The sequence below is a fragment of the Bombyx mandarina genome, chromosome 28, assembly GCF_030267445.1.
Source record: "Bombyx mandarina strain Sakado chromosome 28, ASM3026744v2".
In the NCBI taxonomy this organism is placed as follows: Eukaryota; Metazoa; Arthropoda; class Insecta; order Lepidoptera; family Bombycidae; genus Bombyx; species Bombyx mandarina.
The window spans coordinates 7,503,602-7,518,270 of NC_143233.1; the positions used below are offsets into that span (position 1 = coordinate 7,503,602).

The following is a 14,669-nucleotide window of genomic DNA, read 5'->3' on the forward strand; positions in this document are numbered from 1 at the left end:
TAATTATGTTTTAAATTTGTTAGTAAAATGGAAAGTGTTTTAAAATCTTACTCTCTATTATAGCACGTATAAACTAATTTTATATACACAAATTCCAAAGCCTTATTTGTATATTTTAAATATTAAAATAAATATCAAGTGTTTTACGTATGCACCAAAGGCGTTTGGTTTATCCATCACGTTTTGTTTCCCTTTTTTAAAAGGTAGAGTTGCGGGCTGACGAGTTCTAAGCTATATCACTTGTCATAAAGTGGTATTTATATTTATTTCGCAACAAAAATGGGCACGCAGTGGTATCCAATGCGAACTTGCAACTTTCTAACACCAGTATTATTAATTTTTTTATTAGCGGCTTCAAAATTGGGGAATTAGGTTTAATAGGTCTAGTTTTCTTACATCCATCGTGTCACTAACTCGGGATAATGTATCGTCCGGATAATTAATAAAATCCACTGAGAGAGCTAGTCAAATCTTTTTACTCATTATATTACCGGTATGCATATATTATATTCTTACAAGATACGAAGCAAGCTCTAGCAAAATGTATTACACAAACACCTTACCAATTCAAATGTACAAAAAAAAAGAACACAAAAGAACTTTTACGTAACAACGCGAGGTTAAAGTTATTATTTAAAAATTGCGAATAATTATCTTATATTATTTATGAGACGCGATCAACAAAACTGGTATACATCAGTGTTTTAGTGATGGGAAATATTAGGAATGGAATTTGGAAAAGGTAATAATGTATCGATATTTTTTTAATTCTAAATGAGTATACGACATTACCTGTATTTAAATAATCTTCAGATGTGCGACTCAAATTAGGTAATTAGGTGTGCGTAAATATAAACGGTCACTGTCGCCCATGGACATCAACAATATCGGGGACAACAACAACAATTTAACTAAACGGCTACATATTTGACGTTTCTATTTGTTTTTTAAGAGATATCGGTTGCTACTTAGTACTGTTCTTTTTTTTTTATTGTTCAGATTGCTGAACGTACTCTCAGCCCACCTGGTGTTAAGTGGTTACTGGAGCCCATAGACATATACAACGTAAATGCGCCACCCACCTTGAGATATAAGTTCTAAGGTATCAAGTATAGTTACAACTCCTGCCCTACTCTTCAAACCGAAACGCATTACTGCTTCACGGCAGAAATAGGCGGGGTGGTGATTGATATCTACCCGCGCGGACTCAGAAATTTTCTGATAATTCCAATGAAGTAATAAGCTATATTGTACTATGTGCTTAAAGGTAGCTGATGTCACGATGATATACGGCTGCTAATCAAAGCACAATTCCCCCTGTCTTGTGTGTTTTGTTTCACCAATTCTAAAACTTTTTGTGTTTCTAGAAGCATAACTTAGACGTAGGATTAACTAATCTCGTTTTGTTTAAAAATGTTTTTGTAAGATATTTAAAGAATGATCAACAAATTGGCGTGTAGTTATCGCTTTAAGGCCAATGTTGTCTTGGGCGATAACTGGAACTGACTGCTATGACCGCAATGGAGTGCCTGAGATACGAAGTCGTGGCCTCATTTGCATTGAGACAATGATTTAATACATTCAAATACCACATTGAACTTAATCGGTAGCAATGTATAATTCTAATAATCGAAAATCTTTAATCGATAACCCAGAGTACAGCCGTATGTAAGTGACGTAATATCAAGGTATTAAGTAACTGAACTAATTTTTTTTGTAACGCAAAAGTTGCAGTGTACAACCTGAGTCAGTCGTGGCGTGTCATGCGAACGTGCCATTAGGTTAACTTTAAAATATTACAATAGTGTTACCAGCGTTGGAGAGAAAAAGTTTTTTTTTTTTATAAAGCTAACGAATCGTGGTTAATATGTTTTTTTTTTATACAGACGCATTTTCAAAAATAATGAAGAGTTTTTTTGTGATTGTGAGTATGATTTTTGTCTTCTTATTTTTCCTAGGTACTTTTAAATTATTTTCCTAACAGTCCTTTCAATTCGTGTTGTGACTATTAAAGCTTAATGAAGTTTGTAAATGGAAAGTGTAGTGGTCCGAACTGCCATTAAGAAGACATATTGCTCGTATCGAATATTGCTTTCTTCATGCAATATTCAACTTATTTAGCAATTAAATTTAATGACGATACTAGTTATATAGACCTGTTGAACCGGATAGTTGCTTCCCGCTAAATACAGGCGACGGTATGGAGAGGGTATTTAATTAATTGTTAAAGAAATATTATAATGTTTTGTTACTTTCATCGCTATAATTATGTTGACTTTAGAAGATACTTAATATTGCCTTAGTTTTCTGTGTGCGATTTAATTAAGAAAGTCTTGCAATATAGTCATATAGTTTAATTTGATACATATTAGTGTTTCTACAGATAATAGACTATCGTTTGTTGAATGCTATTATCACATTCGTCCAAGAGAAAATTACCTCTTTTTTTTACCTATGCTGATAGCCTTGAGAGGCTATTTCAACTTCTCCTTGACGTGTAGATGAGCTCACGGGGTTCAAACCGGGAGTGTTGATAACACTGGCCCTAGCAAGAACAGTGCTTCGCAGAATCTACCGCCGGATCGGAAACGCGACCCACTGAGAATATCCGAAAGGCGAGAAACTCAGTGGGCTGTGTCTATAGGTTCATTTACTCGTCGAGCCCTTCGTCGCAAGTGACGGATTCGACGAGGAGGGTGACCGGAGATGTCCTCAAGAATCGGTTACAACACATTGCTTACTTCTAGAGCGAAACCATAATGCGTGTCGTTTACGTAGGTAGGATAAATTTGATAACACATCTACTTAGTAGGCAGCGGCTTGGGTCTGATCCTGGCATTGCTGAAGTTCATGGGCGACGGTAACCACTCACCATCAGGTGGGCCGTACGCTCGTCTGCCTACAAGGGCAAAAAAAATAATTAAAAAGAAATCTTCGGGCTTCCTAGGAGCCGCTCGACATCAGATGAGCCGAGAGCTTGTTCGTTAATTTACTTACGCAAAAATAAACTGGTCGTGTGATATGATAACCCATTTGCATTTGTCACAAAGTAAAAAAAAAAAATTGTTTATGGACTGTATTCTGACTCGCGGACGACTAGAAGGGGAAAAAATTAATAGTTTTTCATTTTGATAAAATGTAGGGATCAATACCATGTCTTTTATTCAATAAATATTGAAACCGGTGTGTCGAAGGCTGTTTGGCTTAAGTGACATTTGAATGGAGTAAACTTAATTTAAGTTTATTTATTTTATTTATTTATTGCTTAGATGGGTTAGTGGAGGCTGACAGTCGACAAGCTAAAACGGAGTCACGATCCTCAGTAATGAGGGAGCGATGGAGAAGAAAGAAGAAGAAGATGGGTTGACGAGCTCACAGCCCACCTGCTCACACCTGGTGTTAAGTGGTTACTGGAGCCCATAAACATCTACAAACGTAAATGCGCCACCCATCTTGAGATATAAGTTCTAAAGTGTCAGTATAGTTACAACGGCTTCCCCATCCTTCAAGACGAAACGCATTAATGCTTCACGGCAGAAATAGGCAAGGCGGTGGTACCTACCCGTGCGGACTCACAAGACGTCCTACCACCACATAAGTTCAATTAAAAACATCGAATTGTTGATACTAATACCAAATAAAACGGACCTTTAATTATAAAGAGAAATGTCGCTTAATACGAACTAGCTCTTCACCCCTCGATATGGAAACCTAGACGAGGGTTTAGAATTTTCATACTAATGTAATGGTTCCAATACATTTAAAATTTTGAGCTCATATTTGAAGGTGGTATTGCACTGCCCTATAGATATCTCCTCCTTGCGTCGTATTCCTCATTGCTGAGGGTCGTGACCACCCTTTTGTATCAACTTCGCACGCACGATTTTTCTCCTACCATTCTTGTCTCTGGCGGTGTGGAGGGCGTTGTGAAACGTGGAATCAAGAGCGGTGCGGATCTGGTCGGACCAACGTATTGGGCTACGCCCCCGAGATCTTTTCCCATCTACCTTACCAGTCACGATGAGCCTCTCGAGATTGCTACCATCCTTTCGTGCGATGTGACCAAAGTATTCAAGGACTCTTCGAAGACACTCGGATGACAGCCGCGAGGAGATTTTGAGTTCTTGCAAGATTGATACGTTGGTCCGAAATGCTGTCCACGGAATACGCAGCATCTTTCTCCAGCACCACATCTCAAAGGCGTCAATATATATAGATATATGATCTATATATATTGATATATGTTGTGGTGATTATTACATCTGGCAACATCAGCTAACATCACCAGTTCCTTGATCAAAGTATACCAAAAAAAAAAGTAATAATAACGAAATTAATATTAAATTCCAGATTTTTCTATACGGCCTTCTTCAGCCGGGCACTGCGCAGACCGGTCTGATAGGTAGTTTCGTCCGGACAAATCTAATCGGCTATCCGGTTATCCACGACAAGGCGGTCTGGAAATTCGACCCGGACGTAGCCAAGAAACGGAGGGAGCAGTTCATAGAATTGCACGGAGATAAAGGAGAGAGATTAATCGAACGACTCGGCTTGGGCATCGATGGTGACAGCGGACGGAGGCTGGAGGACCAGAGGAAAAGAGATGAAGGGCATCTAGGTGGCATTAACGCGTTTTTGCCATAAATTCAATGGCTTAGTCCAATATATCATTGAAACTAGACTGAAACTTTCCAATAACTTATTACGAAACTAGCTGACCCGGCAGACTTCGTAGTGCCTCAATCGATAAATAAAATACCTAAAGTATTGTATAAAATAAACTTAAAACAAAAAAGGAATCCGGCCGTCGAGGGACACATCAAAGGGAAAACAAAATTTAATTTCGAGCATTTTCATATTCATCTTACTTATCTTATCTTATCTTTTAAACCTTCTCTAGACTTTTACGAATAATTCAAGACCAAAATTAGCCAAATCGGTCCAGCCGCTCTCGAGTTTTAGCGACACTAACGAACAGCAATTCATTTTTATTTATATACATATTTTAAATTTTTGTGACTGTACACTTCTTACCACGATTTTGTTTGTATTGTACTGTCAATATTTCGACGTTGATAAATTAACCCGTTAGATAATAGTATTTATTTTTTATTTCACGTTTTATTGTAATAAAACCATAAATAAAATTGGTATTTAATTCGGAACTTGGTTTAAGGGCAGCTAACCACAAATACTTAATTTATTTAGTGCGATTATAGTAGGTATAAAGTGTACAATATAATAAAATTAAATGGATTTAAAAAAGAAAAGAATTAAAAGCAAATATGGTATTAACTTTTTTTGTTGGGAAAAACCGATAAAGTTACAACCTCTTTGGTAAGTTTCATTAGATCTATCGCTCAAGGCCCTAAGATGTCTTAACTTTGAGGAGTTTTCTACGAATGTTTGATGCAATTATAATAACTGAGTATTGGCTTAAGTTAAGGAAAACATTGAATTCGTGAGTCGACTTGTCGAATCGTTGTTTCTGGAAACAGTACCTCAATTTGTGTGTTAATGACATTGACATTGAAAGCCGATCACTTTGCGCAACTCGCTGATTTATAAAATTAACAGTGTCCCTTAAAATTCAAGCTTGATCTTTCCAAAGATGAAATATAAATAAAAATGGTGAACGACAAATCCTATTTACGTATTTTTTTATATTTTTTCTTTTGTCAGAGAATTAATTACACTGGCAATCTTTAATGTAGTTTTATTTATTTATGAATTAATTATTAACATGACAATTTTTTTTTAAATCATGTTTACATTGCAACCGATAATAATTAAAAAAATACGCATTTTATGTATATTATCAACCTACGTAGGTACTAATTATCTCTGTCATCAAAAATGTATATATATTGTATGTACCTATGTATGTATGTATGTGTGGTATACATATTACGGAGCCGTGTTTCACAGATGGCGTAGGTAATAGCGATGTATAACGTAGATAGTACAAAACCAGTTTTGGTTTTTGTCCTAATTTCTAAGTTGCGGGGCGAGTTTACGCAGATAAAACTGTCCTAATGTTCCAAAGAGAGATGTAGCAATTGATAATTGAATGCGAATATAAGACGTGAACTGGAAATTTGATGGAAAATGTAATAAAGTTCCAGAACGTGGCTTCTTGGGTTTTTCCAAAAATATCTCTACAAAAGTCTTAGTGAATTTCCACCATTTAATTGAGACATTATTTCATTTAATCTCATCTAAGGTCCTTTGAATTTAATTTCAATTGATTTAATTTCAATTGATTTAATCGTAATCGATTATAATTTCAAATAAATCGACCACATCAATTTTTTTTTAATTTACATGGAACCTCCATGGGAGATTTCAAATTCGCCACTGGCAACAATGGAGTCGCAGGAAGCTGATTGCCATACTGAAAAAAGAAAAAGACGTGGATTTGAGTTATTCTTAAATGTCAGAAGTTTTTTATAGGTTTCCCACTTCAGTGTTTAGGTGCCAGGGATAACAGTATCGCCATAAACGCTTATGTACCTGATAAAAAAGAACAGATTTAAAAATGAAAGTTTTATTTTAAGAAACTAAATAAAATTAGGTTGTTTAATGTAGGTTTGGGGTACGTGGTAGGTTTTTAATATCGCATATGTGGATATCACCATCCCTAAAAATCAAAGAAAAATATATTAAAATTATTCTAAGTATCCAAAAAATAACTATTTTCTTCGACTTTCCCGGGTCGCAGACGCGTTTTTTAATGTCATCATAATTTCGTGGCTAAAGTGTTATTCGCCGACATTTGTATATTCAGCGAACTAATGTGAATAAATTACTATAATTATTTTTAAAATGTATGTATTTAGTTTTTAGGTTGACCATTTTTTTTCATTGTATACCAATTTAAATGCTAATAGTATGATCATACGTAAATATAGTTTGAATTTTATTAAATTTCAAAGATGCTTCTTCAGTGTTCTGAGAATATCCAAAACGTATCTTTTTGTTTCGCGTTTGCGTGTACTACTTACGAAAATTATACAGTTTTGTAAGATTTCGTGTGTTGAAATATATGTTCTTCAAGGGTAGTAGAAATGTTGCTACGTATAAGGCGAAGGTTATGTTGCGAGCGTTTTTATTACTAACATTTTGTTTTTCAAGTCTATTAACGTTGTAGCTAGGGAGGGTAGGTAGAGGTAAGAAGTTAAGTCTTATATTGTGGATAAGTGGAAAAAGTGTCCAAGGTGAAAACCCATCGAACGCCAAGCATAGCTAGTGATTATTACTGGTGGTAGGACCTCTTGTGAGTCCGCGCGGGTGGGTACCACCACCCTGCCTATTTCTGCCGTGAAGCAGTAATGCGTTTCGGTTTGAAGGGTGGGGCAGCCGTTGTAACTATACTGAGACCTTAGACCTCATATCTCAAGGTGGGTGGCGGCATTTACGTTGTAGATGTCTATAGGCTCCGGTAACCACTTAACACCAGGTGGGCTGTGAGCACGTCCACAATGTGGGCATGGCAGAGCTGTAGAGATAAGGTGGCAGTGTTTGTTCTTCTCAGTCGGACATTTTTGTCAGAGTGGTCGTGGTTGCGCTGACGCTGTATGTCTAGAAGGACCCGTTAGGTCACCCATGCTCCCGAGGACCGCCCTCCGGGCAATGCGCTTCCAGATATTTTTTTTCCTACCTAAGCTGAGAGCCTTGGGAGGCTATATCAGCGTAAGCTTAATTAGTAGGTGAGCTCACGGGGCTCCAATCTGACGACGTTGCTAACACGAACTCTAGCAAGAGCCGTGCTTCGCAGAATCTACCGCCGGATCGGAAAGCGACCCACTGAGAAGATCCGGCGAGAAACTCAGCCCTCGAGCCCTTCGTCGCAAGCGACGGGTTCGACGAGAACGATGACCAGTGCTTGAGGTACCTAAAAGCACCGTTAGAGGATCGGGAGGATCCGAAATGACGTGTTTGGGCGACTTCGACTGCTTTCCATTTTGTCCGCAGGATCGGGACGCTTCCAGTGCGCTTAGTGCGAATTTTATAACGTTCTCGATAGCGTAAAAGTTAAATCAAATTTGTATGGATTTGGAACGTTTGCCGCTAGGGGCGCTGTTCCAACTGCATACAAAATTTGGGTTGGCGATGATCTCCTGCCTTCCACCCGGCCTTGGATTACCGGTCTCTCCATCGAGTTTTTGTTAGTTGTGTTTTTTTTAATATTATTAAATGGTAGAAACCCTACCACAAGTAAGCCCGCTACAGCTCATCACTATGGCCGTGTCTCGCTAAAGTCACCGCATTAAATTCCAGCGAATGCGTGTTGCATAATAAATTATAACTTTAACGTTTTATTGGACCTGGGACCTTGGCTCTAATAAACTAGGAACGTGCTGTTGTAGATCTGGTCACAAAATTGCGTTAGCATTAATCGCCACTGATTTTCATCAAATATAAATTAATTTACAGTTAATACATATTGTTAATACATTAGCTGTATGTAACTGTATACAAATCGATTTGTGATTTAAGCCTTTGCGGTTTTGAGAGGTTATCGTCTATCTCTTTCCCGCAACGTGTACAATCAATACGTCATTTATTTATTCGTCGAAGAGTTCGATGTGGGCTTGAGTTCGTAGCATCAGCCCTCTGAGTTTATCGCAGGATCTTCGCAGTATGTCACATATTTGGTGTTTTTACAAATTTATTATACCTATTCGATGGTAGCCTAAGAGGCTATTCCAGCTATGCCCAGATGGGTAGGTGAGCTCACGGGCTGAACCTGAGAGAATTTGCTAACACCAGCCCAAGCAGGAGTAGTGCTTCTCAATCTACCACCGGATCGGAATCGCGACCCACTGAGAAGACCCGGCGAGAAACTCAGTGGGCTGTGTCTATGGGTTAGTTCGCTCGTCGAACTCTTCGTCGTAGTCGACGAGTTAGACGAGGATGGTGACCAGTGCTTGTGAGTCCTAAAAGCACAGTGAGTGAATCACATTACATATTTCGGACGATGGCGGCTTTGCGTTGCCCCATCGCGGTTGGATAAGGCTTTCGTAAGTGTAACGGCCTAATAACTACAAGAATGAGCATCCTGCGCAATGGTTGGCCTAAATATCTATGGTCTTAACTCCGAACGCTGTTGCAGAATACACGCCACCAGTTTAAAAAAAAGGAAATAGCACAAAAGGCGCCGATAGCTCTAAGGAACAAAATTCAAGAGAGACTTTCATTAGCTCCTATGAGTACAAGAATAATTTATGATATTATTGTCAAAGTTAAACTTGGTGATACTAATTGAAATCGGATATTTTAGGAATTGGATATGTGCCAGATTGACTTCTGGCGATCCCTAGAATCCCTTGAAACAACTCAAACTTTTGCCTTGAAAACAACAGGATGAGTGCCATCTAGTTATCCTGATGACAAGTATAACGCCGTTACCTACCTACCTACATTCAATAATTTTTATATTAGGAGTATAGATGGCGCTATAAAGTATTTTTAATCAATAAGTATTAATGTATCTATATATTAATACGTGAAGCAGAAACTTTGTACCCCTTTTTACGAAAATTGCGCGGACGGAGGAGTATGAAATTTTCCACACTTATAGAGAATATAGAGAATATAGAGAAGGAGTGCACAATGCTAATATTTTTTTTAATTATGCTTTAAAAATACATTAAATCAATAAAGAAAACATTACACACACTACCATGTATTTGACACACACACATATACTCTTTGTTTATTGTCAAAATTTTGTTATTGCTTAAAGTCTGTAGTCAATTAAGAATAGGTTAATATTCTTTATCTTTAATATTACGAGTATTTGTCTATAGTGTAGTCTTGGCCAAATCTGTGACTAGAGAAATATAATAGTCCAAACTTATAATTTTAATTAATTATAGTCGAATTTCGACTACTGTGGGAACACTAGTTTGTAATAAATTCAAACATGTACCAGAAAATATTTTGAGCACTACTATAATCACACGTCATATTTTATGTGGTAATACGAATTCACATGAGCCTCTTGTTAATCGGTTATTGTAACGGAAAACAATTATGTAAAAGGAACAAATTAAAGTCATAGCGGGATATTTTTTTAACATTTGATTGATAATTTAAAAAAAAAGTATGTAAATCTTATGAAGGATTTTTTTTTTTTTTTTTGAGTTTATGGCCTGGTATCTAGACCTTATGAAGGATTGAAAAATTTTTTTTACAGATTATTTCATCCAAAACTTTTGGTGGCGACTACATTTTAGACGATCCATAGGAGAAGCATAAAGGGGAATGCCCACTCTCCATAGTGTGCTAGGCCCAAGATGGACATCAAATATTACTATAAAAATGTACTGATTCAAATTCTTAATTGTATTGGATATCTAAAAAATATATTGAAATTGTCGCCACTATTATAAAAAATATAATAAAAATAAAAACTCGTTTTGAGGTTAATTTTCTATATAAATAAGTGTCGGATTGTGAGATACTTCAAGATTTTTTCTTTTCTTAATGTTTAAGATGTTCCTAATGTATTTTTATCCAATAGGGTATAAAAAACACACTTAATTCTTTAAATATCTATATTTTATTCATCTTCATACACAATTAGTATCATCTAAAAATAGCAAAGGAGAGCAAATACACGGTTTTAAATCTCGGTCAGGGTAAAACCACAATTCACACAATGTTTTTTAGTCGTAGTATGAAAGGTTATTGATAAAAGTAAAATAAATCGAAGAAAAATTAAAACACATTCATTTTGTACGCAAGCACAACACCACAAGCAGCAAGCGAAGTGTCAGTCAGTCAGATTAAATTCAGTGTTGTCAGTATAAAAAAAAAAATTACATGAAATTCATATATCGATTTTTTTTTAATAACGAATAATGGGGTTGGTAACTGTCAAAGTGGCGCTGGTGTGCATTGTTCCCATAACATTCAATATTTGTATTGGAATTCTTGATTAAAAATTATTTTAAGCACAATGACGCGTTGTTTTGTGCCAATATGCTCAGAAATTGGAGCACATCAATTCCCGAAGGACAAGAAAATTGGAAGACTGTGGTTAAAGGCCATTTGACGCGAAAAAAGTACTCCCACAAAAAGTTTGAGGTTATGTCGTAAACACTTTGTGGAATCTGACTATGAAAACATTAGTAAATACACAGGTATGCTTCTTTCTGTCAAATATTTATAATGCATGACTAGGTGTAGCACACATCTTTGTTCTCTTATTAAAAAAATCCACTAATAATAATTTCGGCATACTATTAGTTGCTAACATATTTTGCAAGTAGATTTATGCTGTAAGGAACCTTTTAACAAACACAAAATCAGACTGAAGGAAACACATTCCTCATGAGCTGTTGTTCATTATCAGCTGTTACTATTGAAAGTTCTATCTAAATCGCTGCATCCATTGTAATAACAAATATTTTGAAACTATGGTCAGGTTTCTTTGTGATAGTATATTTAAATGTTTTTCTTTGTGTTGTAGGTGTCAAACATTAACATAAATATCTGAAGAAAGGTGCTGTACCATCTATATTTTCATGGAATATGAAACCAGTTTCTGAAGAAACAAAAAGTAGAGAACAAAGGTTACAAACTCGTAACCTTAAAAAACAGCTTTTTAGCCTTCCCAACACTTCCCAATACTGTGAAGATATAGTACCCCTTGAAGAACACAGCAATGTGCATTTTGATTCAAATGTCTCTCAAGAAATTCTAATAGAAAATAATAACTCTAGTATAGATGAAACAATTACAAGACATCATATTACTATTGGAACTCAAACATCTAATATATTAAGATTGTTCTCTACAGAGCTATTACTTGGCTATTACAGACGATGAGACAGTGCAATAACCGGGTTGGAAACAGCATCTAAGTTTTCATTTGTTTTAATCACACTTTTGCCAATGTCAAATGATATAAGGTATCGCTGGAGTAGAGTGGTCGGCATATCAATAGAAGATCAATTTTTAATGTTACTAATTAAGCTTAGAAGAAACACAACAGATTTTGAATTAAGTAAAATTTTCGGTGTAAGTAAAACTGAAGTGTCTAATTTTGTTGTAACATGGATAAATTTTGTCAGTGATATCTACCTGGATGTCAGTGATATCTACAGGATCTGTTTGCCTCTAAAGGAATTAGTATAAATATCCCATCTTTTTTAAAAGATAAATCACAAATCCCAGGTGTCCAGTTAAAGATAGATCAAAAATTTGCTATTCAGAGGGTTCACATAGAACGATTAATTTCATATGTGTAATGTTATGTAATTTTAGAGAAGGAATTGTCAATAAAAATAATTAAAAATATTCCTGATTTTTTATTTAGACAAGTGTGTATAGTTATAATACAGATATTTCTTATACAATGCTTCTTTGAAAATATTTTCATAAAAGATATCTAATTTATAAACATATTATTTATAAAATTATTGTCTTTTTCAACATAAATCACTTTGATGTCCTTGTAGGTGTAAATGACCAAGTTGCAGTATGTTTTGCCTGAGCAGTATAACTGCCCTTGGATTTGATAATAATATGGGCAGGTTTTTTTAGAGACAATATCCCGTTACATTGTTCTAAGTAAGGCACCGTTGTTAAATTTATTTCATGTTTTTTGCTAGCGTATGGACATTTCACTTCAATTATAGTTGCTTCGCCAAACACACCATCAGGAGATGCAGCAAGATATGGGCGCTCTTGGCTAATGAAAATGCCACATGGCTCCACTAGCAAATCATATATATTAGCATATCTTGCTAGAGCAATTTTTTCATTTTGTTTCAAAATCAAAATTTTGGTCATATAGCTCTAATCTGAAAAAAGTAAAATAATACATTAGTTGGTAGGTAATGTGTGTAATATGAGCAATTCTTTTTGCACATGCTACAAGGAATAAAGTTCCTAAGGTACACAATTTAATACTATTATTATAATAGCTACCGGAAACAGTTTGAGAGAAGTTTTCTAAGTTAAAATAAAACATCAACATTGTACCTTTCGACAAAATCCACTTTTTTTCCTCGTAAAGATGCACCACGTTTTCTCAACTCCTCCTTTAATTCTTTAACTATCCAGTTGGAATACATGTTGTAAAACTGTTTAGCACTACTTAGAAAGTATTAAGAACCGTATCAAAGTCACAAAATACCGAAATATCACGAACGCAAAACACACAAAATGGCGGCTCTCTGTGACAAGGGAACAAGCTACGCTGGCGACATCTGAGAAAAGCTTTAACCGGCCAACCCCATTGATTTATATCTTAATCTTTTTTTTACGTATTATTTTTTATGTTTTTGTTTTAGTTGTACATATTTAAATAACAATACCAGTAAAGTTTTTTGGAGTTTACTCCTTTAGAATCGATTTACATATATAGGCCCGGGGTATGAAAATTATGGGGACCAAAATCGTACTAGCATGTCACACGAAATGCGTTATGCGCATTTCGTGTGACATGCTAGTACATGCGCCGGCAGTCCGCCACAAAGCCTCGTACTGATCGCGCGTTTCTCTCATTATTGTATTTTCATATATTTGTTAGTCGTTTGTTTTGTGTCTCGTTAATTTGTTAATAATCTGTAGTGTATCGTGTTGTCGTAATATAGAACTATTTCTCGTATTGTTTCGTTTAATTTTTTATATCCAGTAAACTCCAGTCGTGCGTCGGAGCGGACACACACACTTTTTTTTATTGCTTAGATGGGTGGACGAGCTCACAGCCACCCTGGTGTTGCTAAGTGGTTACTCGAGCCCACATACATCTACGACGTAAATGCGCCACCCACCTTGAGATATAAGTTCTAAGGTCTCAAGTATATGTAGTTACAAGTTAAAGTCCAATGGGTATGTCTTCGATGTTATTTTATGTGCATAAAATCCATTAAAATAGATTGATTAATGATAATACTTGAAATTATTTATTTATATGTTTTATTTATATACTCAAAATATTTACTTCATACGTAAAAGGTTTAGAAGCTGGCAATATTTTTCCCGCAAAAATAAAAATCCTTGTTTTTTCAATAGAGTTACTTTTTTTAAACTACTTATTGTAAACTGTAGTGGCGCTTATTTGCAAGAAAGTAAATGCATATTTATTTATGACAAAATTAATGCACTAAGTATTTTTTCTATAATCTATTGTCCGCTTTGGGCCTAAAATGGGCATTCCCCTTTGAATAACTTTAAAAAAAATATCGGTTGTGAACTTTAGCGGTAGTACTTGTGATATTGTCGGTCGTAAAACTTATGCCACCAAATCCTTATCCGGCTTGATAAGAGGGTATGTTGACCCCCATAATGTGGGATTAGGGCAAGAATAAGAAGTTAAGGGTTAAACAGCTAGCAGCTGTTTAACCTTTAACTTTGGTGGTAGGCCCTATATCTTAGAACTTATATCTCAAGGCGGGTGGCGGTTTACAGGTAGGTACTTTTTCTACTTGTTCACAATATAAGATAGTCTTCCCTATTTCTAACCTCCACAGTCATGTGGTAAATAAAGTGCTTAGATGCCTACATTAGTGAATTTGATGTTGCATGGTGTAGCGTGGGTGGGTGGCGCATTTACGTTGTAGATGTCTATGGGCTCCAGTGACCACTTAACACCAGGTGGGATGTGAGCTCGTCCACTCAACTAAGCAATAAAAAAAAGGTAATCCGTATTA

The 14,669-nt window shown here is 35.8% G+C and overlaps 1 protein-coding gene and 1 long non-coding RNA gene across 2 annotated transcripts; both read left to right on the plus strand.

The window, feature by feature from the left end:
• The first annotated feature begins 1,712 nt into the window (after positions 1-1,712).
• On the plus strand, positions 1,713-5,706 carry LOC114243409 (uncharacterized). Its single transcript, XM_028174891.2, has 2 exons — positions 1,713-1,924; positions 4,351-5,706. The coding sequence occupies exons 1-2, from the start codon at positions 1,868-1,870 to the stop codon at positions 4,642-4,644; spliced, it is 351 nt and encodes a 116-aa protein (XP_028030692.2). The 5' UTR covers positions 1,713-1,867; the 3' UTR covers positions 4,645-5,706.
• A 5,451-nt stretch (positions 5,707-11,157) lies between these two features.
• LOC149499717 (uncharacterized) lies at positions 11,158-12,309 on the plus strand. The gene is made up of 2 exons (XR_016325539.1): positions 11,158-11,403; positions 11,480-12,309. It is a non-coding gene; the product is annotated as an uncharacterized LOC149499717 (long non-coding RNA).
• The last annotated feature ends 2,360 nt before the right edge of the window (positions 12,310-14,669 follow it).

Excerpts from the sequence above, each read along its gene's own strand:
- LOC114243409 (XM_028174891.2), top strand. The coding sequence starts at position 1,868 with ATGTTTTTTTTTTATACAGACGCATTTTCAAAAATAATGAAGAGTTTT. Across the intron at positions 1,925-4,350 it reads TGAAGAGTTTTTTTGTGATT|ATTTTTCTATACGGCCTTCT; the intron begins GTGAGTATGATT and ends ATTAAATTCCAG.